Here is a 27,062-nt window from a genome sequence, read left to right on the forward strand (position 1 = left end):
TCCTTTAATATTCGTTTCGCTTTGGAATATTCCTTCTGTTTCTGTAGGACCACCAGGGGGTAATCATGATCGAAGTATGTTAACTTCCCGTTCCAAAACACCCTCTTCTTACCCCAGGCCCTTCATAGAATCTCTGCCTTGCTCTTGAATCGAAGGAATCTAAGTACTATGGAGCGCGGTTTATCTTCTCTGTCTCCGGGGGGGGGGGGGGGGCTGCGGGATGAGCGCACGATGCGCCCTTTCAATTTCAATCTCCATGGTCTGAGGAATCTCCAGTGCTTCCCGCAGCAGCTTGTCTACAAATTCTGTCATCGACAATCCCTCCGCTCCTCAGGAACATTATAAATCCTGATATTTTTCCGTCGCGATCTTCCCTCCTGGTCAAGCAATTTACTTTCCTGTTGATTTAATATTTTTATCGTCTTACTTAGTATCTGTTCCACGTTTTGCACGCGATCTTCCATCTTCTCAATTCGAGTCTCTGCCACCACTATTTTCTGATTGACGTTGGCGAGCTCTGACTTTATATCATTGAGTTGCTGCTTGATATCTTTTTGGACTTCTCTTGTCTCTTCCAAAATCTTTATCACATTTGCTGCTTCACCTGCACTAGGCCCATCGTCAGCCTCGCCGCCACGCGCACGTGCAGGAGAGCTGCGTGCTGCACCTCTCTCTTCCATAGGCTCCGCAGTGGTGCTTTTTTATCTCCATTCTTGCCCCCCTTATCAATTCAGATATTTTTGAAAGATTTTATATTTGATGGATTAACGGGGCGAAATATGCGTTTTTCCAGAGGAGCTGTTGACTTAAGCTGCCATTCTGAACGATGACGTCACCGGAACCCCAACGTGTCAAGTTTCAACACACTTCTCTGAACTTTGTGAGGACAGAGCAGGGCGATTTGCTGTAGTCATGGATGGGTTCCACCAGTTCTGAAAGCCTCAGAAACTATGGCTATCCAACACACTGTTAAAGATGAAGCAATACACTGGATGGCCAAGCAACAATGTACACTGATTTATTAAATGTGAGTTGACATGTCACCATCTTCTATTTGCACACAGAAAATAAAATTCATAACAGTGTCTTATTAGTTCTACATCCATGACTTGATAAACATACATTTGGATGTAATTTGCAGAAATTATTTCCAACCAATTGAAACCGCCTGGTTTCCTCGATTGCGTAAGTCCAGGGAAGGCAACATCTGGCTCTGCCAGACCCGTGAGATTCAGGTGCGCTGAATCCCACCTCAAACCCTGGTTTGTGTGGATGCTATTTCATTTGCTACCCTGTTACAAATTAATGTCACGAAATAACAGCCAGTACACTGCATACAATTAAAGGAATTATATTTATGAATCTTAACTGAAGGGTTAGTAAAGAATAACAAAAAGAAAAGGTCCCATTCTAATTAAACAGTCAAATGTACACAAATTGGAGCTCATGTTGAACTTCTCTGTCAGTTGCTCACTGAGCCCTCGGTCAACGTGAAAACACACACCACCTTCCGAACGTCGCTGGCAATCTATCTCAAACAAACGGGTCTCTGATCGGATCGTTTGCTATGACCAGCTCTCCCCAGCGTCTTTTCTCCCCATCTTCTCTCAAGCAAGAAAAACCCCAAGCATAACCTTACTGTCCCTCACCAGAGAAACCTCCTCTTCAGTTCGACCATCTTAATTGGATGGCACACACTTCTCATCTCTCATCTTCAACAATAACCCAAACGTAAGCTGAAAACAAGCAGTTCTCATAGAAATACAGAACAACACAGAATGAAATACATGCAGCGTAACAGTAAAAATATGAACCAGGGCATTGCACAATGTTCCCTCTAAGATGTGCGAGTACACATCTTTTGCTACAAGCACACAAAGGAATTTAAACTGCACACAACAGGTTGTTACCCTCTACCTTGTTGGCATGTTTTGGGTGTGAATTGGGATGATGTTTTTGCAGGGAAATGTACTATGAACATGTGGTCGATGTTTAGAGATCTCTTGCGGGATGTTAGGGATAAATTTGTCCCGGTGAGGAAGATAAAGAATGGTAGGGTGAAGGAACCATGGGTGACAAGTGAGATGGAAAATCTAGTCAGGTGGAAGAAGGCAGCATACATGAGGTTTAGGAAGCAAGGATCAGATGGGTCCATTGAGGAATACAGGGAAGCAAGAAAGGAGCTTAAGAAGGGGCTGAGAAGAGCAAGAAGGGGGCATGAGAAGGCCTTGGCGAGTAGGGTAAAGGAAAACCCCAAGGCATTCTTCAATTATGTGAAGAAAAAAAGGATGACAGGAGTGAAGGTAGGACCGATTAGAGATAAAGGTGGGAAGATGTGCCTGGAGGCTGTGGAAGTAAGCGAGGTCCTCAGTGGATACTTCTCTTTGGTATTCGCCAATGAGAGGGAACTTGATGATGGTGAGGACAATATGAGTGAGGTTGATGTTCTGGAGCATGGTGATATTAAGGGAGAGGAGGTGTTGGAGTTGGTAAAATACATTAGGACAGATAAGTCCCCGGGGCCTGACGGAATATTCCCCAGGCTGCTCCACGAGGCAAGAGAAGAGATTGCTGAGCCTCTGGCTAGGATCTTTATGTCCTCGTTGTCCACAGAAATGGTACCGGAGGATTGGAGGGAGGTGAATGTTGTCCCCTTGTTCAAAAAAGGTAGTAGGGATAGTCCGGGTAATTATAGACCAGTGAGCCTTACGTCTGTGGTGGGAAAGCTATTGGAAAAGATTCTTAGAGATAGGATCTGTAAGCATTTAGAGAATCATGGTCTGATCAGGGACAGTCAGCATGGCTTTGTGACGGGCAGATCATGTCTAACAAGTCTGATAGAGTTCTTTGAGGAGATGACCAGGCATATTAATGAAGGTAGTGCAGTGGATGTGATCTATATGGATTTTAGTAAGGCATTTGACAAGGTTCCACACGGTAGGCTTATTCAGAAAGTTAGAAGGCATGGGATCCAGGAAAGTTTGGCCAGGTGGATTCAGAATTGGCTTGCTTGCAGAAGGCAGAGGGTGGTGGTGGAGGGAGTACATTCAGATTGGAGGATTGTGACTAGTGGTGTCCCATAAGGATCTGTTGTGGGACCTCTACTTTTCATGATTTTTATTAACGACCTGGATGTTAGGGTAGAAGGGTGGGTTGGCAAGTTTGCAGACAACACAAAGGTTGGTGGTGTTTTAGATAGTGTAGAGGATTGTCAAAGATTGCAGAGAGACATTGATAGGATACAGGAGTGGGCTGAGAAGTGGCAGACGGAGTTCAACCCGGAGAAGTGTGAGGTGGTACACTCTGGAAGGACAAACTCCAAGGCAGAGTACAAAGTAAATGGCAGGATACTTGGTAGTGTGGAGGAGCAGAGGGTTCTCGGGGTACATGTCCACAGATCCCTGAAAGTTGCCTCACAGGTGGATAGGGTAGTTAAGAAAGCTTATGGGGTGTTAGCTTTCATAAGTTGAGGGATAGAGTTTAAGTGTCGCGATGTAATGATGCAGCTCTATAAAACTCTGGTTAGGCCACACTTGGAGTACTGTGTCCAGTTCTGGTCACCTCACTATAGGATGGATGTGGAAGCATTGGAAAGGGTACAGAGGAGATTTACCAGGATGCTGCCTGGTTTCGAGAGTATGCATTATGATCAGAGATTAAGGGAGCTAGGGCTTTACTCTTTGGAGAGAAGGAGGATGACAGGAGACGTGTTAGAGGTGTACAAGATAATAAGAGGAATAGATAGAGTGGATAGCCAGCGCCTCTTCCCCAGGGCACCACTGCTCAATGCAAGAGGACATGGCTTTAAAGTAAGGGGTGGGAAGTTCAAGGGGGATATTAGAGGAAGGTTTTTTACTCAGAGAGTGGTTGGCGCGTGAAATGCACTGCCTGAGTCAGTGGTGGAGGCAGATACACTAGTGAAGTTTAAGAGACTACTAGACAGGTATATGGAGGAATTTAAGGTGGGGGCTTATATGGGAGGCAGGGTTTGAGGGTCGGCACAACATTGTGGGCCGAAGGGCCTGTACTGTGCTGTACTATTCTATGTTCTGTGTTCTATGTTAAGTATATTTCACGATTGTTCACAGTCACATTTCCTTTTCTGGTTTCTGATGCAAACGGTGTTGACAACATGGAGTTTGTGATGATTTGTCTTCCATTTTTAGTACTGGCTTGTTGACAGTGTTTTACTAGCTGTTAAAATGAATATATCTATATATAAACTATAGTGCGCACGTGTTGTTATCACTGGGCAAAAAATTGCACAGCGTAAGATTTTTGTGCACGCTGGTATTACAATGTTTTCACTTTGACACGGAAGAGTCTTTTATGTTAATCAGTGTCAAAACAAGCCAAATTAAATCCACTGTGATTCAATGTTATTAAACAATAAAACATGAGAACTTCCAAGGGGGGGGTGAATATTTTTTATATGCACCGTACTGTATAACTTGTTATGAAAGTCTAGTCATCATCAGTACCTAATATTGACTTCCTAGCATGGAGTCTGTACTCTGTATTTATCAGTACAGAGTGGGATCTAGTTGTTTTCAATTATCAGAGAATCCCGTACATATTTTGTGACTACCCACGGAGTAGCAGGTGCTTATTATTTTGATGAGTTGCTGTGAGGAAAAATGTCAATGTTTACATTGCTCAGTTGACCTGCCGTTACCTCACTGAAACTTATCGAAGTAGTAGGCACAGGGGCAGATCATTCAACCCCTTAAGTCTGAACTGCATTCAATAAGATCGTGGGTGATCTTTTACCTCTGCACCATCTGCTTGTGCCAAACTCAAGATCCTGATTCCCTGAATAACCAAAATCCTATTGATCTCTGTATATTGAACATGCACAGCAAATGAGTCTGTTACCTCAATGAAGAAATGTCTTCCCTGTCCTGAATAGCTGGCAGTTTCCTTTAAGGCTGTAACCTCAGGTTCTAGACACCCCAGTGAAGGGAAACATTATCCCTGCATCAACTACATATGTTTCAATGAACTCACCTATCATTCTACAACATCAGTTGCTCATGTTTATTCAATTAGAAATTTAATGGTAACTCATGAGATGTTACCTAATTTCAGCAGTTTCCTATTATTTTGCTCTGAATATTGTGTAGAGTGTGGCACCTCAGACTGTGCTTCAGGATATCTTTGAAAAGCACAATGTGCCAACTGCAAGGTTTTTAATTATATAGGTGGTAGTATTTGTGCCTAAGAAGTTAATTAACAGTCTGTCAAATATCTAAATTCAGTTATAATTATTACAGTTTTTAAATTGTCTGTCAGTTTATATACTACTAGTTGCATTAAGTACATTCTTATTGAAATCCCAGTGTTGGGAAAAGAGCTGTGTGCTCATTAGTGGTATCTGTGGTTTGAGGTTCAGCTGGTTATAACTGTGACTGTGCCGCTGGGAAATTGTGCTATGCAGCCAGTACATGCAGTAATTGGCCCAAGACTGTCTAAAGCCAAATGACTAGAAATTGAACCAATTTTTGCCCAAATTCTGCAGTACTAGTGACAGTACCAGTGAGGGCAGAGTGTCAGCTTTCACAGGATAAATTGGGTTTTGTGGCTGCAGATCAACACTTTTGTAGTTTACACAATTCGGCAACGCTACTTGGCAACCTTGTTTGTGATTTAAGGGAACATTGCTGACTAGTACAGGTTGCTCAAGGGCCACCCAGAACTGCTGAAACACAGTGAGCGACATTTCCCACATTTAACAAGTCAAATGTTCCTTAAGTGACAGCCCCAGATGTTACATCGAACTATCTAACTGGAAAAATTAATATGGTGATGATTAATATGGTTGTGGATTACAGGAGGAATGGAGACAGGCTAACCCTTATTGACATCAATGGATCTGGGGTTGAGAAGGTAAACAACTTTAAGTTCCTCGGCATCCACATCACCGAGGACCTTACGAGGTCTGTACACACTAGCTGCGTGGTGAAGAAGGCACAACAGCATCTCTTTCACCTCAGGTGGTTGAGGAAGTTTGGTATGGGCCCCCAAATCCTAAGAACTTTCTACAGGGGCACAATTGAGACCATCCTGTCTGGCTGCATCACTGCCTGATATGGGAACTGTACTTCCCTTAATTGCAGGACTCTGCAGAGAGTGATGCAGACGGCCCAGCGCATCTGTAGTTGTGAACTGTCACGATTTGTTACGGATCTCCGCCATATGTCATATCTTGCTGCTCACTATCCCCATTGGAATTGTCACATGGGTGTTCATATTGGATATTTCCTTTAATTTAAGCAAAGGAAAAGTGATGTCAAGAAATGATGGCTTCCTGAGAGAGGAGGTAACCATTGCCGAGAGGAGTTCCACTCAATAATCTCTGATGTCTGTGCCAAAAATAGTCCCATTCACACAGCAGCCAGGTCAATGTGGATCTTCAGAATCCCTTTTCTCTGATCAGTGTCGTGTTTCTGGCAGCATTCATCATTGGGGAATGTGAACTACCAGAGGCTGATACCACTCAGAAGGATGAATTCTGTGGGACAAGAGCCATTCTCTCCTTCCTTGACTTCTCCCTCTTGCAAGGTTAGAGAGCTTAACTAGAATGACAGATGAGCACCAGATTCACTGGTAGAACACCGTAGACATCCTCAGAATGTGATTCTGATGTCTTCACAGACTCCAGACATGGATGTGAAGATCTCATTGTGTATCGTATGTCCTTACTCACCTGGAGAAGAGGGATACATATGTTAGGATGCTGTTTCTGGACTACAGTTCACCATAATTCCCTTCAGACTTGACAGGAATCTCAGAGAGCTCGGCCTGCACCCCACCTTGTGCAGTTGGATCCTAGACCTCCTATCGGATCGCCAACAGGTGGCTAACATGGGCTCCCTCACCTCTGTCCCTCTGACCCCCAGGGTTGTATTCTGAGTCCCCTTGTCTACTCCCTTTGCACCCCCAACTGTGCTGTCACATACAGCTCCAATCTGCGGATCAAACTCACAGATGACACGACTTTGATCAGCCTCATTTCTAGCAGAAATGAGACAGCCTACAGAGGAGAGGTTGACACCCTGACATGTCCAAAAACCAAAAGAGCTGATCTTGGATTACAGGAGGAACGGAGACAGGCTCGGCTTGATCAACAACAATGGGTCTGCAGTTGAGAGAGTGAGTAGTTTCAAATTCCTCGGTATACACATCACCACTGATCTCACCTGGAATCTACCACTGGCTTTGTGACAAAAAAAGCACAACAGTGTCTCTTCCACCTCAGACGACTGAAGAAGTTTGGTATGGGCTCCCAAATCCTCAAGACCTTCTACAGGGGCACCATTGAGATCAGCCTGACTGGCTGTATCACCGCCTGGTACCTGAGCTGCACCAATCTTGATTGCTGGGCACTGCAGATAGTGGTTCGGACACCCCAGTGTATCTGTGGAGATGAACTTCCTTCCATTGAGGACATTTATAGCAGCAGGAGCAGAAGGAAGGCCTGGAAGATCATAGGAGACACCAGTCATCCCAACCATAAACTGTTTCAGCTGCTTCCATCTGACAACCACTACCGCAACATTAAAGCCAGGACCAACAGGCTGTGGGACAGCTTCTTTCTACAAGCCATCAGACTTTGACATTCACATGTCTGTACATTGAAATGGAGTCATAATGCAAAGATTTTTGCTCCCTTATGTTGTGGGATGGATGTAAGATTTAAATAAATTCTAAAGCAGCCATATCAGGCAGCAGGTCTTGAAGTAAGGATCCCCAGAAAGTGAAAGCCCCGGGAAAGCAGTAGGAGTAGAGGATGAGACATAGAGGGACATGGACCTGCGGTTTCCTTAGTCCAGAGTTAGATGTGGTTAGATTGCACATTGAGGAAATGTGCCACACATGCATTGAGGAATCAAGTGAGAGCTACAACAATCAGTGAATTACAGTCGCTCTTTGACAAAACATTGCAATAATGGAATCTAATTTGCTTCATGTGCTTTGCTGAACTGGAGCCAAGCAACCTCCAGAAGAGGTTTCTTTCTCTATCTCTGATGCTCGCAGTGGTATAATCTGAACATGTTGATTTTAATAGAGATTCAAGTCACTTAGTATCTTTAGGAGGAGATCATTGCCATGGAAAACTTTAACTCTAAGCACCAATTAATTAGATTCAGCAAATCCAATTGGAAGTGTTTTGAGAAAAAGAAACTGACATTTTGAGGACTTGTGAATTATCAATGCAGAACATTAAACTCTATTCAGCACTGTAGCTGACATAAAATTGTTCTATGCTTTATCTTTCAGAGTATTCCACAGTTACCATGTGCAAAGGCACTCTATAACTACGAAGGGAAGGAGCCTGGTGATTTAAGGTTCTGCAAAGGTGATGTCATCATTCTACGACGTAAGGTGGATGAGAACTGGTATCACGGCGAGCTGAATGGGACCCACGGCTTCTTCCCAGCTAGTTATATTCAATGTATCAAGCCACTTCCACAGCCACCTCCTCAGGGCAAAGCACTTTATGACTTTGAAGTAAAAGATAAAGAACAAGATAAAGATTGTTTGACTTTCTGCAAGGTAAAATGATTGTTTTGCAAATGTCCAAAATATTTGTTTTTGACTTGTTTTTGACTTCACTTTTATTTTAGCTTGTACCTACATGGATTCCAGACAACTGGAATTTTTGACAGTGTAACAGACATTTTTAGCAAAATAACAATGATATCATACTGTTACAGAAGGGTATAGATTCCTTCAAAAGCAAGCTAGGCTGCTCGCTCTCCAGGGTTAACTGAAAAATTAACAAATATCCAGTGTAGCACTCCATTTTATATGACCTACTTACAATTTGCAATCCTAAGCCAAATTACAATTGATATCAGAATGTAAAGACTTCATGTTACAAAGACTCTGAAGCTGGATACCGATAGGTTGAGTGAATGGACAAATACTTGTAAAATGGAGTTTAATGTGGATAAATGTAAAGCACTTTGGTAAGAGGAATCTAAAGGCAGACTATTATTTGAATGAAGAAAGATTGCAGATGAGCACAGTACAGAGGATCTGCACAAATCACAAACCATTAGCAAGCAGGTAAAGGCGTAGTTTGGAAGGTAAATGGCATACTGGCCTCAATTGAGGAAGTCATAGAGAAGTACGGCACAGACACATCTAGTCCATGTCGAAAACACTTAAACCACCTACTCCCATCGACCTGCTCTGGGACCATAGCCCTCCATAGCCCTCCATACCCCTACAATCCATATACCTATCCAAACATCTCTTAAGTGTTGAAAAGGAACATACATGCACCACTTGTGCTGGCAGCTCATTCCACACTCTCATGACCTCTGAGTGAAGACATTTCCCCTCATGTTCCTCTTAAACTTTACACCTTTCACCCTTAACCCATAGTCTGAGGTTTTAGTCCCACCTAACCTCAGTGGAGAAAGCCTGCTTGCCTTTGCCCTATCTATATGCCAATATAACTTGGATATAACATAAGTGGTTTACTAAGTAAGTTTATTTAATTAATAAAGAAAGTTCTCTAATGATACAGAGGGGCATTGTTTAGCTGGAAAATTAGATGTAACAGTGAAAGATGGAACTTGATCCAGACAAAATTAAGATAAAATTTTGGGACATTAAATACAGGCAGAACACATACAGTAATTGGCAGGTGTTGATATACAGATGGCTCTTGGGACGCAAGTTCATAGTTCCCTGAAAATGCCAACACAGGAGGATAGGGCAGTGATGAAAATATGTGGCATGCTTGCCTTTATAGGCAGAGGGCATTGAATATAAGAGTTGGGATATCATGTTGCTGGTGTGCAAAACTTGGAGTATTGTGTACAATTCTGGTCCCCAAACTACAGGAAAATGTGGTAGTGATGGGGGGAGAGTGCCTAAGAGATTCGCTAGCATATTGCTCAGAATGGAGGCTGTAGTTGCTTAGAGAGATTGGATAAATTGGGTCTGTTCTTACTGAAGTATTGGAGATTGAGGGGTGACCTTATAGAGGTCTGCAAGATGATGAGGGGAATAGATGGGATGGGTAGTTAAAGACTTTTTCCCAGGGTAGGGGAGTCTTGAACTAGTGGGCACAGGTAAGAAGAGAGATTTTTAAAAGAGATCTAAGGGGCAAGTTTTTCATATAGAGGGTGATGGTTATATGGAATAAAATGCCAGGCGAAGTTGTAGAGACAGACATGATCACAGTGTTTAGAAGACATTTGAACATATACTTGGATCAGAAAATTGTAAAGCCTTAATGCAGGCAATTGGGATTAGTCAGACAGGCATCATGAAGAGTTGGGTTGAAGGATCTATTTCTGCGCTGCAAAGGCCTAGGTCTCTAGAAAGCTAATTAATTTTTTCAAAGATCAGGAAACTGAAGGCTATGGAGAACTGACACAAAAGAGATGAGACCTAGGTTAAATTAGGCATGGTCATATTGAACAACAGGATAGGCTTGATGAGCCAAATAGCCAATGCCTCATCTCATATTCTCATACTCCTTAGCAGCTAAGACACACCTTCCTCTAATATCAGATGAATCTACATGAAGAAAATTCAAACAATGTAAGCTATATATCTTGCATATAACCAGTGTTCCCACTAATTATATGCAAGATATGCCCCTTCAATGTAAACTGGAGTTTGAACACATCTTCATCACACAGTGAAGGTTTTGAAAGCAAAATCACCTTATGCCATATTACACAGTGTTCAGCAAATGATGGAAAAGGGACAACTACAGGCAAAATGCGGCCAACAAATAGAAGTTTAAGTAAAACATAGGTTGTTATACACAGCAAAACGTAATTGATTTTCTAAGAGTCATCAAGATTCTTGGCCCGAAATGTCAACTCCTTATTCCTCTCCAAGGATGCTGCCTAACCTGCTGAGTCCTTCTAGCATTTTGTGTGTGTGTTACTCTAGATTTATTTATATTAAATTATTTCAAAGTCTCTTAAAAAATTCTTATTATTTGCTCAATGTCCTGAGATGTGAGGAAACCTTCAGTTCCACCCACTGTTCCAGTCCATTATTGAGAACATCTTCCATGCTTTTGGTGATGTTCAGTTACTCAGATAATTTCCTTTCCACCAAGTTTTATCATTTTGTTAAAACTTTTATGCTTCATAATATCAGTTCATAATCTAATTATAATTATTTACATGTTTAGTATTACATAGACAGTGGATTCCGGTTAATTGGGTTATCGACTAATTCGGGCAACCATTTATTTGAGACTGGTCACAAAGAACGAAAACAAATCAGGAAAGTAGCTAAGATTCCATTTGTTTATTTGGGACACTATGTCGCTTAATTTGGGACAAAAGACTATTGTTGAAAATTTTCAAAGTAGCATCTGTTGTGTGTTTGTGTTTAAAAAGCAGTGAATTTTGTCACTGGTAGTAGGTGAGTAATAGACAATAAGACAATTCAGAACGATTTTACTCACTTAGGTTTTAAGCACTCAGGCTAGAAATGCCCAGGAGTGAAAGTGAAACGATTTCACTACTTCAAGTTAGGAACTATGAGGAATTTGAGGGTATAGACAATCATCTTGAATGTTGATTAAAATGAAGATTTGAGGATGCAATCATCAAAAGTACCGTTTGAAGCCAGTCCACTCTCTGCACTAGGTGTCTGGGCTGATTTTGTTCATTTGCAGTCAATCAAAAGAACGCAGCAGTGTACACAGGATTAATTCCTCTATCAGTAACTATTAGGAATCAATGCACCGTTTTATAGTACAATAGCAGGATGGCGAGTGTTCTAATTTGCTCTGTAGTTCATTTAAATTCATAAATTACTACTCAGCTCTATGGTATTTGTCTTTTTTATACCTTTTTAACTATTTGCAAGAAAATTTGGGAAATTAGGGCTGCCGCTTTATTGGGCCAAAATGTACTGTCCCCAATGTGCCCCAATTAACTGGAATGTACTGCATAGGATTCAATAATCTTAAATCAGAGTTGGCTTGAAGGCATTTTTAGGCCAGATTCTGGACAAATTAGGTGAAAATTGGCTGTTGGCTGTTTAGAAATAGATTATGGAAATTACATATATGTTTCTAATTTCAAGGTCCTAAATTAGCAATTGATCTCACTACCTTCCTGTTTTATTTTAGTGTGTTCCATGCCTGTGGGTACAAACCTCTGATGGTTTAGTTCCTATTGTAAATTGTCCTCTTCTGAATGCCACATATATCACTCATTTGTCACTCACTCCATCTAAACTGAATCTTTAATGTGCCTCCCTAATAGTGATCAAAAATTTTAAAACTATAGGCGTTCAAAATCTGCTTAATGGAGAAAGAGAAAATAAATTATGAAAATAAATGGTTTAGTTCCTGTTGTAAATTTGGATCAATAGAAATAAATGTGATTCATTTCTAAGAGTGACTTTCTGCTGAATTTAGTTCATTTAAGTACGGAATTACTTTTATTGGAAAAGACTGATGATGAATGAGCTTCTGGCCGACCATGTATATTTTTCAGCTGCCTTGTAATGGAGAAGGAAAGATAAAGTAGGAATTGCTACTAATTTAGAGAAATTTTCAAGATCTATCAAGTTTTTTTAAAATCAAGAGACAGCGATAGAATCTGAATGATAAATCACAACTATTTCAATTATACTGGACAGTTTTCTCTTCATGCGTAGAGTCGATTTTAACTCCATCTGGCCCCAACCCTCTCACAACGGGAACTGCTATGGCAAGTGATGAATTTGGATCACCCCTGATCCATATGCAGTTTACCGCAGAACAAACTCTGGGGAGTTACCACCTACCTCATGGACTTCATTCGGATGGGATTGTTGCTGTTGCAACCCCTCTTTAATCATGGATTCTGGAGTGTCAATAACTGAAAACTGTCAAGGTGAATTCCTAAAGTGCCCAAAATAAGCTAAAGTAATGTAGAAATTTTGTTATTTTGTTGTATCCTTATTCAATCCCCACAGTCCACAAGGTATATCTGGTGCTCAACAGTTTCGGTCTCTTTTTATTTTCTCCCCTAGTTGTTGAATGAAGTTCCTTCACCATTTTGCCCTTACCCTTTGCCCCTGAACTGCATAGATTATAGACCCAATTTATTCTATTCTTTTTATATTAGGCCATGGTTTGTGTTTTATACCTTTTCACTGGATTTATCCATTCAGGACGTGCTCTGGGTTAAGACTGACCCAATAGGTTTGTACTCAAATCTTTTGGCAATACAACTTCAACTTTACGATCTGACGTTGTGAAAGTTGTGACTTGTCAACTAAGCAGTTAAGGCCCTCAGTGCAGAATGTAGAAAAGCATAAGGCCAATGAGAAAGTAGTGCTTAGGTAACATTGGTTTAAGAGTGTGAAGATACAGAAAGATTGACGTAGAAAGGGGTGGCATTCTGTTGTTCTTGAGCTCTGGGAAAGACTGAAGACAAGGGTTAAGTTAAGAATGCAGAAAGGACAAATATTTGTTGGATGGCACTTTATCATTAAAAAGCAACAAGTAAAAGGCCCACGTAAGTAATAGAAGAATTAGTGTTGATAAAATTGGGAGAAACAAGAAGGGTTACAATACAATATCCAAACATTCGGGTTAGGATTAGGGTTAGTAAATTGTGGGCATACTGTGCTGTGCCAGAAGCACGGTGACACCTGTGGGCTGCCGAGCACAGTCCTCATTGATTTGATTTGATGCAAGTGATTCTTTTTATTGTGTGTTTCAATATACATGTGACAAATAAAGCTAATCTTTATCATGTGGGGAGAAACACTTAGCATATACTAATCACATTCTGGAACTCTGTCCAGGAATGGGCAGTTGGTGAATGCTGACTTGTTAGATAGGCTTGGATAACATAGAGTTAAAAATTGTGCAAAGAGGAATAAGTGTATAGTTTAACAAAGGAAACCAAGGTTGTGGGGGCAGCTCTAGAAATGGAAAAAGGTTCTTTTGTGATCAGATATCACAATATAGGGAAGAATGCCAATAGATTAAAATCTGAAGGTATTACTTTCAAAGATGATATTCGTTGAGACTGAGAAATTCTTGTACAGTTAGTAGCACCAGTTTTTGCAAGGTCTGGTTTTCTAAGACATTGGAAGCCACCATGCATTGTACATGCTAGAGTCACAGATCTTGTGCTACTTGTGGGGCTGTGTTAAGAACAGTGGGAACACTGGAACAAATCTCACATAGAGCATGAGACCAAGTCCAACACAAATTCAAGGACCCGTGCTTACCTAAGTGCCTGGCAATGTATCCCAGGGTGATTCAAGGACTGGAATCTTGTATTGGAGCAGACTTGTAAATGCCATTTGAGAGTTACTCCTGCATTCAAGGTCCATAGCATTTTGTAAAGCAGATGCTTGTGTTAGAATATTGGAACAGCAACATCAATTAAATATTGTATGCTCCTCCATGAGTGCTTGTCATACTCCTGGAGAACCATGCTACAATTTTCTAAAAATACTTATATCCATGTGTGCAGTCACAGAGAAAATTATTGTTTTCTGCATAAAGATGGTACTGTAGAGAAAGATTAGCCCACAGAGAAGAACCAGCGAACTTATAGCACCGGAAACTTGTTTGTATTGCAGTTTTTATAGTTGCTGTGATTTTCATTTGATCTTTAACATTCCTATCTTCTTTGGGTTTCAGGATGAAATTCTGACTGTCATAAGGAGAATTGATGACAACTGGGCTGAAGGAATGCTGGGCGATAAGATAGGAATATTTCCTCTTTTGTACGTTGAGGTGAGGCTATCAAGATTGTAATAATCTATTCTCCATAATGAAGCTTTAGATTGTGTTTTAAGTTATCTGTAGCTGCATCAGAATCAATAATGCGGCCAATAACTTGCATTGATTTGCCCTGTGTGAAGCTGTAGGGGGAGGCTGAAGGTCAAAACTCGTGCTGATCAAATAGTATTTTGACAAAGAAATATTATTGCCACTTTTGAAGTCCACATTACTTTAACTCCTGGGACTCATTTGCAATCCATCAGCATCTGCCATTCTTAAGCTGTAGAATGAGGAACAGGGCAACTTTGAACAGGTGAGAGTTGTGGGGTCTGAAGATGACTCAGTGATCTGTAGCACCTGGGATGGATGTCTTCTCTGTGGATCCTTAAAATGTGATTGGAGTACTAATGACATCAAGTTCCAGCGTGCATGGTAATGCAAGTCTCTGTTGCATCTTGGCCACAAAAAAAAGAGGATCCAAAAATGATGGAGGTGTCAGCAATTGAGTAGCTGTTTTTCAGAGTCTTTGCAACGCTGTTAACTGGATCTCCTTCACACTCTCTTCCAACAGTCAGCAAAAATTATCTAACATTACATAAAGGAAGAGAATAAAACTTATGCATTCTTCTGGGTTAAAGTACAGTATTACATAGAATATGCCGCACTAAAACAAAGTATTTTCTGCTGGTGCTGAATCACCACACAGCTCTGTCTATTTCATCTCAGCCTTCTACAAACTGTTTTACTCCTTCTCCTTTCATGTACTCCTCCAGTTTCCTTCTGAAACCATCTAAACTATTTGCTTCAAGCATTTCCTGTGGTCGCGAGTTCCACATTTCAGACACCCTATGCAAAAGAAATTTCTCCTTTCAGTCTGTAGTACCTTTTGGCTCCAAGTTTAGGATTATCCCATAGGTTGAAAGCATACTCACAATGTCCATCTTGTTCAACTCATTCATCATTTTAAAGACCTGTATTAGGTCATCTCTGAATCACTTTCCCAAAGAAAAGATTCCAAACCTGTTCATTCTCTCCTGTCTATGTAGAATCTCTTACTTCATATAGAAATGGTAAAAGGCTGTTTTTTTTTTCGTTCTCTTGCTCTTATTTTAAGTGAAATGCTGGACTTTGTGTGACATAAGCTGCATATATTTTGGTAATTTGCACATTGAAGTCTTTTTTGTCAGCCTGTGACTGCCAGATTTTGTGCTTCACACTTGACCACACATAAGCTCTATCAGTTCAAAGTTCATAATCCTAGAATAGCAACAAAATAGCATTAATAGATAAGAAATATGCCAATAAATGCTCGCACCGTTAATCTATTGGTAAATATCTGCCAATAAAGCACGCAGAAAGTTGAAGAATAAAACTACAAATATAGCTGCAATAATAAAAAGCACATTAAGAATTACAATTCACTGTAATTTAATGATTATGCATTTGCCTTCACCATGTTTGAAATCTTGGTGATTCTCCTGCTTCTGTAGAGTTACAGTGTTGTTCGTATACAACATTCCGAGCGAATCTTTTCCCACCGTGTGTTTTAGATTTAAATGTCTGTTCTGGGAACGACTGACCTTCTACATTCCAATCTAATTGTGAAATCGCATAACGTGGCCCCGCTGTAGATCTGCCAGGATCTGTGAAATGCTGGAGGTTGCTGAAGTGTAAATGTTATGACAAGAGTAGTAACAGTGTGACCAGACAGTGGAAACGATGAATAAATCAAGTTTTACTAATTTTTAAATGCTTGATTTTTTTTAAAAAAATGCTGAAGAAATCCCAAAGCTAACTTTAGTCACTTAGTTTAAGGCAGCACAGTTTCCTGCTCCAGAGAATTACAGAAGAAGTGTTAAATAAATTGGAGGCATTTGGTTCACTCAGAGCAGTCTCTGATGAGTGAAGCAACCAATCAGTCTCATGTAATAAAAGTAACCAAGTTGGAATCTGTGATCATTAGCGGTGGGAAGGATATAATTGCAAAATAATGTAGGTTCAAGTACTTAAAATATGGTAATTGAACTGAAATCGCTGAATATGCTCACGCTATTACCTCTCCACATTGCATGTTTCTTGCTTTCCCTTTTAAGATACTGCTGCAGGCTTGTAAGGAGAACTTCTCCCATTAGATGCCCTCAAGTGACTCTTTAACATCAGGCATTGACATTGATTGGACTTCCCAGTGCATTATTAGTTCGAGAGGTAGCCTCATAATCTGTCCTGTGTGAGCTCACTGCAAGTACAGATTTTGTTGCCTGCACTGATTCATGGAAGAATAACTTAGGAAATTTTATGTCCAGTGCAAATAATATTTTTGGAAGATTTAGTGGCTTTGTTTCCATCGTTTAAAGTGAGAGGAGTTTAGTCTTGCACAGAATAATGAGCATTTTTTAAAAAACTCTTCTTGGCAAGAAATTGAAGAGGAAAAGGGTGGGAGAGCTAAAAATCCATTTCCCGTCCACGATGATTTATGCATCAATTAAAGCCACAGTCCTACACATTTCAAACTTTTGAAGTATTTGCCAAGTTTGCTATTCCCACAGTAGATAATTTCTTTTCATCAAACTACTTTATTTGGACTAACATTTAAAATTAAGTTCACTCCTAAATCAGATTGCTCAGTTTGGATTGTTTGTTGATTTATTTTTTTCACCATTAAATTCACACTTTTTAAGTGTGCTGCACTGTTCAATTTATAAGACAATTCATTATTTTTTATTGCATTGAAGAGTAGATTGAATCCAGAATTAAGTTTGCAGTTTGTTTTAGCTGATCCAAGGCATGGTGTTGGGCAGTAAAATTGTGAATCACAGGCTCTTAGTATGATCTTGTGAAGCAGTGTCCACAGTTCCAGGCAGTATGCAGAAGATCTGAATTAAAATAGCTTTATGACTCTATGACTTTAACACCTGAAATCAAATGTAATCAACATAAGAATTTCATGCATTTTGATGATCTAACTAAAATAAAGACTGAAAATGCTGTAAATCTTTAGCAGGTAAAGCAGTAGCTGCCATAAAAGAAAGAAAATTAACATTTCAGGCAAATAGCCTTTCAGCAGAACGGGTTTATCATGCCCTTACTGGAAATCAAAACAAAAAACGCGAAGTGTCAGAAATGCTCAGCACATCATGCAGCATTTACGGAGAGAGACATAGTTATTAGTTAGGGTCAATGAAACAATTACATATAATCACAAACTAATCTTCACGTTTGGTGGTGACCCTGACGATTTTCTCTTTACTGGCTTCTTCCTGTGCTACAGTTTCATAGGTGCTGATTGGTTTGCCCATCGATCCTTATGGCATCACTACTAATTGGGCCTATGGATCTGCATCCCCACATGTGGAAATTGATATTGATTAGTTGTGGGATCCAGGCTGGTTCTTCTCTCCCCAGATAAAACACACAACAGCCTTTGAAATCACTTCCACCACCATTACAGCAGGTCAAAGCTGGTTTAGCAGGGATTGATGATTTAACCAGTATGGCTCAACTATTCATTCAGAAAAGCCGCTGATCCTTTATGGAGTCCTATATTGAGTCCTTCCAAGGCTCTTGGCCTGTTAATGTGTTTCTTTTGAGTGCTTGCTCATTTTCTGATGCTTAAATTTTAATGCATAGAAAATCCAAGATAAGATCTTTCTCCAGATGCCTCTATTTGTACCTGGCTGTGCTCTGGGGGAGATTATGTCTGAATCAGTTGGATTAAAAGTGAGCAAAGAAGCATAAGTTACACAAGCTAAGGTTGTTGTCAAACATGAGGATGAACTCAGCCAGGAGTTTAGGCTCCAGCTTGTTTCTCCCTGGCATAAACTGGAAATACACAGCCCTGTATGTTAGATGTCAACACAGTCCACCTTGGCTGGAATGTCACTATCCTATTGTTGCTGGCACAAGGTTTTGGAATGGTGCTAGACCCTTAGGTGTGTGGAGCCAGACCCTTAAGCAGGGGTTCCCAACCTTCAACCAGTACCTTTAGGAAAGAGATCTGTAGACCCCAGGTTGGGAATGCCTGCCCTAAAATGAGTTACTACATTCTGCAAGGGTGATGCTTTAGAATTCAAAATGAAAAATCAAAACAAGTTAAGTCTTTCTCCCTATCAGAAAACTTGTCACATGTAAAAAAGCAATCCAGTTGTTTCCTGTGGCTTCTGCTTATATTGAAGGCCACGAGCTGGCCATTTATGAACAATTGGCAATGTGTAGAAAATACTTCTTGCCTTTAGCTCCAAGTAAAGGCTCAAAGTTGCTGCTTTTGCATCTGATCAGAAATGATCAATTCAATTCCATCTTGAGCTTTGAGCACATTATCCAGAACAACGAAATAGTGTAGTACCATTTTGTCTTGGATGCCCTAGTTCAAATGGGGTCTAACCTGATGCCTAGTCAACCTAACCCATTTTTGCCCTTATCATGGGGAAAATTATTGAAGCAAAATTGGACTGAGGATATGATCACACAAATAATCCCAGAATCCCATCTGATTATCTTTTCTGTTTGGAGATCAGACTTTCCCAAACATTTTTGATGAACCTTCTTTCACAGATTCACGGTCCATTTGTGACTGCTTTTTTTTCCAGAAGCAGCACTTTTATAGAGATTAACATAGTCAGTAAAATTTGAAACAGAAATCATCATGATTAGTACTGTTGTAATACCATCTCTTGGAATTTACTAAATTTAGAAAATAATGGATGATAACCAACAAAAGAGACTTCAGATAGTGGAATCTCATTTGCACAGTTACACATCTTTTTTCTGAATGAATCCAGTCTAGTCCAATGCTTGCGATGGAAAAATATATGGAGTCTCGATTTGATTTTAGAGAGGTTCAGCCCCAGATTATCTGTACATTCAAATGATTTCTTTACTTGTCTTTATCTAAGCTATTGAAGAATATCCCATTTTACACAGAAGTGACTCTTTCAGTTAACTTGGTAAACTCAGTTTGAATTGAATGCCACAGCGAAGAATGGTTTTAGAATTATTCTTCAAAGCAATGCAGCAATGCATAACAGATAGTCTTAGCTTTGGTGACAGAGTCCTCTGAAAATGGATTTCAAACCCAGTAGAAATCCAGGACTCTTTCAAAGAAAGTTATTTGTTTTTTTTTAAACATCATTTTAGTTGTTTTTTAAACATCATTAGGACATAATGCATGCCAAATTTATCCTGATACTGTACTGGTGTTTAAAGCAGCATTAGGACATTGGTGTCAAAGGAATATTTTTCGGACAGAATATTATACAGAGCCACTACTATATGGTAGGTTTAGAGCTATTGATGTTCAGCCAAGCATTGTTTACTTTTAGAATCAATGTTGCAGTTTATAATAGAAGCCAATGACAAGAGAATACTCATATTGTCTTACCACACACTAGTTACTTGAGAGGAAAAGATTTTGGCAAAGTTCCAATTTGTTGTACATGATAAACAATGTTGCAAAGTTCATTGAATCTATTAACTAATCCAGAATAACTAGGAAGTACGTGCCAAGAAATGGAGAGAAGGCACCTGTGATCATAATATGCACAATATGATGCTCTGTTTTCACAACTTTATCGCAAGACCTTTCTTTATTATCTTCATTTATCCTTTTAGTTCAAAGAGATTTAACTTCAAAAAAGATCTGCTGGTTTATCTTTGAGCGTGAACTTTATTGTACTTGCACCTGATTAAGAAAGTTTCCAAATCGCTCCATAGATTTACTGGCTACTACCTTTGTGATTACCTCCAATCCTCACGGATCTATGTTCCTGTGCCTGGGACTCCTAGATCATCTAAGAGTTTCATCACGTCACCACACGTGATCGTGTATTCACTTGTCAAGGCATTAAGCAATTAAGTTCTACCCCTAAGTTTTCCCTCCTTTAGGATACCTCAATAAATCTGTTTCAAACACCAGGATTTTGATTCTTCCTTAATGTCTATTGGTGGCTCAATGCCAATTTATTCCTAACTCTCTGACAAGGTTGTTAGGGATGTTTTGCTACACTGGAAATGTTATATGTGTACTTGTTGTGCATTGTGGGCTAGAAAGTTGCTCTCTTATTGACATTTTTTAATTTGTTGATTTCATCCTATCCCAAGGTGGAATTTCAGCACAGTTTTACATTAAAATTGTGTTTTGAAGAGGACTCCCTCATAGTTACATTAGAATAAACATCCAAGAGTCGGGGGCTACTATAGTGTAAGGAATACTTCATTGAACTGGTAGATTTACACGGATATCATATGGATTAGTGACAAACTGTAATTCTGGGAAATGACAATGCTTACAGATGGGCTGCTATAGCTAGCTTCCAATATACCTTTGCCTTACTAAAATAGTATAGATATAAAATATTTATGTAAATTTTTAAAAAGCTGAAACAAAATTAAGATCAAATGTAAAATATGTGCTGTTACAGGACAATAGTTGAACTCTGGCTAATTTCTAACATTGGTTGCCGGCTCTGGTGCACAAAATCCTATTCTTCTCATTAAAAGAAGATGCCTTGATGGATGACAGGACTTTACTTAACTCCGTGAGCCTTCAGAATCTCCCTGCAAGTTAATTTGGAAACCTCTTAACTAGACAAGAAGGGGATGGTTATGGTGCAACGGTTAAACTACCATTGCAGGTAATCGAGTGATCTGGTGTGCATCACACCATGACAGCTGTAAATTCTAAAATTATTCAATATTCTTGAGTAAATTAACACTAGTCACTATTTTTCTGAACGTTCTTTAATAATCTGCCTGATTCACTAATATCATTTGGGAACAAAACCCATGTTATGGTCTCTCGTTTTCTGGGCTCATTGTCCATTAAGAAAGCTGGTGGTGGAGGGGAAGAAGTTGTTCCTGTAACACTGAGTGTGTGTCTTCAGGCTCCTGTACCCCTCCTTGGTGGTAACAATGAGAAGAGAGCATGTCCTGAGTGACAATAATGGATGACACCTTTTTTGATGCATCATCTTTTGAAGGTGTTCCCAGCGTCGGGGAGGCCAGTGCCCATGATGGAGCAAGCGGAGCTTACAACTTTCTGCAGCTTTTTCAGATCCTGTGCTGTGTCCCCTCCATACCAGACAGTGATCCAATCAGTTAGGACACTCTCCATGGTACATCTGTAGAAATTTGCGAGAATCTTTGATGACATAACCAATTCTCCTCAAACTCCTAATGAAATATAGCTGCTGTTGTGCCTTCTTTGTAAATGCATCAATATGTTGGGCCCAGGACAGATCTTCAGAGGTTTTGACACCCAGGAACTTGAAACTGCTCGCACTTTCCACTGCTGATCCCTCAGCGAGGACTGGTGTGTGTTCCCTTGACTTCCCCTTCCCGAGGTCCACAATCAGTTCCTTGGTCTTGCTGACATTGAGCAAGGGCATTGTTTCGTCTCCACTCAACCAGCTGATTAACCTCACATATGTTCACCTCCTCGTCACCATCTGCAATTCTGCCAAGAATGGCTGTATGTCATTGGCAAATTTATAGATGGCATTTGAGCTGTGCCTGGGGGAGAGAGTAGAGCAGTGGCTAAGCATGCATCCTTGAGGTGTGGGTGTGTTGATTGTCATCGAGGGAGAAATATTTTCTGATTCACGCAGACTGTGGTCTCCCAATGAGGAAGTCAAGGATCTAGTTTCAGGGGAACGTAACGAGGCCCAGGTTTCAGAGCTTGCTGATTAGTACTGAGGGTGTGATATTGTTGAACACTGAGCTGTAATCAATAAACAGAAGCCTGACATAGGTATTGCTATTGTCCAGGTGAGTCAAGGCCGAGTGGAGAGCCAGTGAGATTGCATTCATTGCAGACCTATTGGGGCAATAGGTGAATTGCAGTTGGTCCAGGTCCTTGCTTTGGGAAGAGTTGATTCTAGCCATGACCAACCTTTTAAAGCACTTTATCACAGAAGATGCAAGAGCCACTAGGTTCATTGAGACAGTTCACCCTGCTCTTTTTGGGCACCGGTATGATTGTCACCCTTTTGAAACAGGTGGGAACCTCCGACTGCAGCAGTGAGAGATTGAAGATGTCCTTGAACGCTCTCACCAGTTGGTTTGCCCAGGTTTTCAGAGCCCCACCAGATACACCATCATTGTAAGATGCCTTACGAGGTTTCACCCTCTCAAAAGATATTCTGCTGTCGGCTTCTGAGACAGCGATTACAGAGTCACCAGATGCTGCAGGGATTCACGTAGTTGTAGTTTTATTGTCCCTTTCAAAAGTGAAAGGAAGGGAGTCAAGCACCACGGCCATTTATGATGTTAGGTTTCATTTTGTAGGAAGTAATGGCCTGCAACCCCTGCCAGATCTGACAAGCATCCAATTCCATTTCTAACCTCAATCAGAACTGCTTTTCACTCTTAAAATAGTCTACTGTAGGTTGTTCTTGGACTTCTTGTATATTTCTCGATCACTAATCTTGAATGCCACAGATCTAGCCCTCAGCAGACAATTAATCTCCTGATTCATCCATGGCTTTTGGTTTAAGTGTGTCTGGTAAGTTCTTAAGTGTCGTTTGGAATGGCCACTCAGTTCAGGGGCAGCTTAGGACGGATTAGAATCAAAGTCATAAAGTTATCGTATGAAACAGCACAAAACCAGGCCCTTTAGCTCACCATGTCTGTGCCTCCATTAAATATTTATCTATATTAATCCCATTTAGTATTTATCTATATCAATCCCATTTACCAACACTTGGTCCATAGCCTGCTCTGCCTTGCTGATTCAAGTGCTCTTCCAAATGCTTCTTAATTTTGTGAATTTCTAACTCCACCAACTTTTCAGGCAGTCCATTCCAAATTTCAACCAACCTCTGCATGAAAGAATTCTTCCTCATTTCCCCTCTAAGGCTGTTACTACTCTGATCTTAGAAAGCTCTGTCAAGGAAAAGAGCGAGTCGTTCTACAGTTTACATAATTTTATGATAGCTCTATCAGTTCTCCCCTCACTTCCTCTGCACCAAGAAAACCAAATCCGGTCCACCCAGTCTCTCATCATTACATAAATGTTGTCCTTGCTGGTGCCACCCAGATCCTGAAAAATTCATACATTAAAAAAATGTATATACTGTACCTCATTTTGGAATTGGATTTGATCATGCAGCAGCTGTGTTTCTTGGTAAGTGGTTATGGGAAATGGGTGAATTGTGGGTGTTGTGGTTACTATGTGGAATTAGCCCCCTAATTCATAGCATATAAGAACACAAAATATCATGTCTTCAAATCGAGAGCTGAAACACAAGCCTTGGAAATACCCATATGAGCCATCAAACGGAAAATGAAAATGCACAGAGAAAAGGAGGGAAAACAGTTCCCATAATTTAAGCAAATCTCACAGCAGTGTATAAATGATGCATTAATTCCCATGAATCCCCACAAGTCTTATGAAAAATAAAGTATATAATCAGAAACACACGAGAAAATGTAATTCAATTCCATTGAAAGTACATATGGATAACATTATGGGACAACTCATCAAAGTTTATTCACCCCAATACACTCAAGGAATTGCTGGCAGGATTTTTGTTTTGTGTTTTTTTTTCCAAAATGAAACTCCTTCAGAACTTTCTGAACATTCTGATACTTCTTATTTGTTTGCAGAAACATTTACAAGATCTTGTATTTACAGTGACATAATTACTTTTCAACAGCTCTTTTCCCACATCCTGCAATTTAGTCTAGCATTGAGTTGGTATATTTTTCCATTTTGATGTTTTTTCACACAAAAACCATTTACAAATTTTGTTGCACTATTTCAAATGGACAACTTGCTGCAGGATTATCCTAATATTAACTATTCCACTGGGGTTATCGAAATGACTTAATAGTATGGACTTTGTTGAACTAAGCACGTTATTCCAACAGTTATTTCTGGCACTGTGTCGTATTCAAGGCCGCCCCTGAGCTCTGGGTTCAGTGAATGTTGGTACTAAGGCCAAATGCATATTAATATTCCTGTTTGTAATTCTCCTGATGGTTTAACGCCGAGTTACATGGCCATACAAGTACTAATGATGGGACATCCTTAACAGGAAGGAAAAGCTGCAGATGCTGGAAAGCTGAAATAAAACCAAAAATGCTCAAAGAACTCATCAGAACAGGCAGTAACAAATGAAAGGGAAACTTAATGTTTCAGATTGATAATCTTTATGAGATAGTGCCATTCTATACATTTATTCCCATACTACATTAATATGTCGCATTATGTAACAAAACTTTCCTGCCATTATTGATTTCTAGTATAGATGGTGTGCTCTGCTTTTTAGGATGACTTTTTTTAAAACTTAGGGATACAACATGGTAACAGGCCCTCCCAGACCAAGGCGCCCGTGCTATCCAGTTACAAGTGACTAATTTACCTACTAACCGGTAAGTCTTTGGAATGTGGGACGAAACTGGAGCACCCGGAGGAAACCCATGCAGTCACGGGGAGAATGTATAAACTCCTTCCAGACTGTGGTGGGAATTGAACCCCAGTCTCTGGTGCTGCAAAGCAATGTGCTATTTGCTATGTTACCATGCACCCCGGCAGTGTGCTTATTTATTTACTTAGAGACACAGCGTGGAACAGGCCCTTCTGCCCCAACGAGGTCAACCACCCAGCCGCACACCTATGTAACACTAGCCTGACTGAAGGACAATTTAAAATGAGCAATTAACCTACCTACCGGAAACAGGAACACTCGGAGGAAACCCACGCTGTCATGGGGGGAAAACGTAAACATTCTTTACAGGCGGTGCCAGATTTGAACTCTGAACTCCAGAATAGTGTTACACTCACTGTTACGTTACCACGGTGCCCTAAAAGGTGACCTCGAAAGGACTCAATCCCTCAATCTTCCCATCCGAAGTCAGACACCTTATACATTAGGCCACACGGTTGGCAATCAGAAACTTTCCCGACACTTATCAGAAACTATAAGCTCCAGCAGTTTTAGATGACTGGTGACATTGAAACAGAAATCCCAACATTCGTTACTGCTAAGGACAGCGAGCCAAAAGAAGTGAGCTGTTTGGGAAGAAGACCAAAATAAATGGAAATATAGATTGAAGTAAAGTCTTGAAGAGAGACAGCAAAGCAAGAGAGGTATGAAGGGAATTGCAAAGCTCTGAGGCTTAGACTAGTTTAGGTCCAGTGCCTAACAGTGGGCAAAGGGAAAAGTATGTGGGTTTGCCTACACTTGATCATGGTTTACCTGTGCAGTGCTATATGAAATTGTGAATGTCTTGCAACAATAAAGTCCCATAGTAAATCAGTTATTTCCAATAGCAATTAATTGTCTGACATAAATGGCCTCTGGTTTAAGTCATTAATTCGCGGAGAGTCTACAGTTCTGGTTTGGTTTAGGAATTATAATTTTGTCTTATTCATCTAATTTTGTGCCACAACTATGCTTGATATAAGTGACCCCACTGTATATATTTGGAAAAAAAGCATATTGGCTTCCCCACACTTTTCTCCCCCTCTAGTACTGGCAGACATGGCATCTCATTTTGCTCTGTACTTCACAGCTCTTATGCTTGTCTGTTTTTTGTTTTCTCGTCTATGGGCTTGCCTCCTAACAGTTCATATTCACTCATTGGGGGAGGGGAAGGGGGAGGAGTTAAAAGACAGGGGCTTATGTGCAATAGGTAGAAATAGTAAAGAAGGAGAAAAAATGACTCTATCCCCTCCCAAATGGTCCCACTTATCACCTACCAACTTGTCTCACCTCTTTATACTTTTGGGGCACCTCAAGTGGCAGCAGAACTCTCAATGGATACAATTAAATATTCTTGTTTCAGCCTGATACAGCTAAAAATCACATCTGCTTCCAAGGTTAGCATAGTTAACAAAGATGTCTTCATGCGATTAAATGAACTATTGCTGCTTAAAACTGACGGAAACAAAGTCGATTGTGGTAATATATATTATTTCTGATTTTGCACGATTTTAATCTATTCAATATACGTATACTGTAATTAATTAATGTATTTATTTATTTCTTCTATATTATGTATTGTATTGAACTGCTGCTACAAAGTTAACCAATAATAACACCTGGTTCTGATTCGGGTTATCTTCCCTCCACACTCACAGTCTGATGCAGGTTTGCAACCTGAAATGTTGACCATCACCCTACCTCCAAAGATGCTGCTTCATTTGTTGACTTCCTCCAGCAGTTTTTTATTTGCTCTATTTCCACATTTCAACACATCTCTAGTTCCAGGATCAGCATTTTAAAAAAATTTTCATGAACTCTTTACTTTGTTTTCTCCCTGTCTCCTCCTTCCCACCAGACCGTTATTAAATTGCTGGACTTTTCCCACATAGGATCTGTCTTAAATTGGCCACAAG

The 27,062-nt window shown here is 40.2% G+C and overlaps 1 protein-coding gene across 2 annotated transcripts in view; it reads left to right on the forward strand.

Moving 5' to 3' along the window:
- The window catches only part of LOC134349557 (E3 ubiquitin-protein ligase SH3RF3-like), a 350,296-nt gene that overhangs the window by 230,847 nt on the left and 92,387 nt on the right, over nt 1-27,062 (forward strand). For both annotated transcript variants that reach the window (XM_063054067.1, XM_063054068.1), the window contains 2 exons: nt 8,281-8,556; nt 14,642-14,737. In XM_063054067.1, coding sequence (XP_062910137.1) covers nt 8,281-8,556; nt 14,642-14,737 — 372 coding nt within the window. The remainder of the gene's footprint in view (nt 1-8,280; nt 8,557-14,641; nt 14,738-27,062) is intronic.

The sequence above is a fragment of the Mobula hypostoma genome, chromosome 7 (assembly GCF_963921235.1).
Source record: "Mobula hypostoma chromosome 7, sMobHyp1.1, whole genome shotgun sequence".
NCBI lineage: Eukaryota > Metazoa > Chordata > Chondrichthyes > Myliobatiformes > Myliobatidae > Mobula > Mobula hypostoma.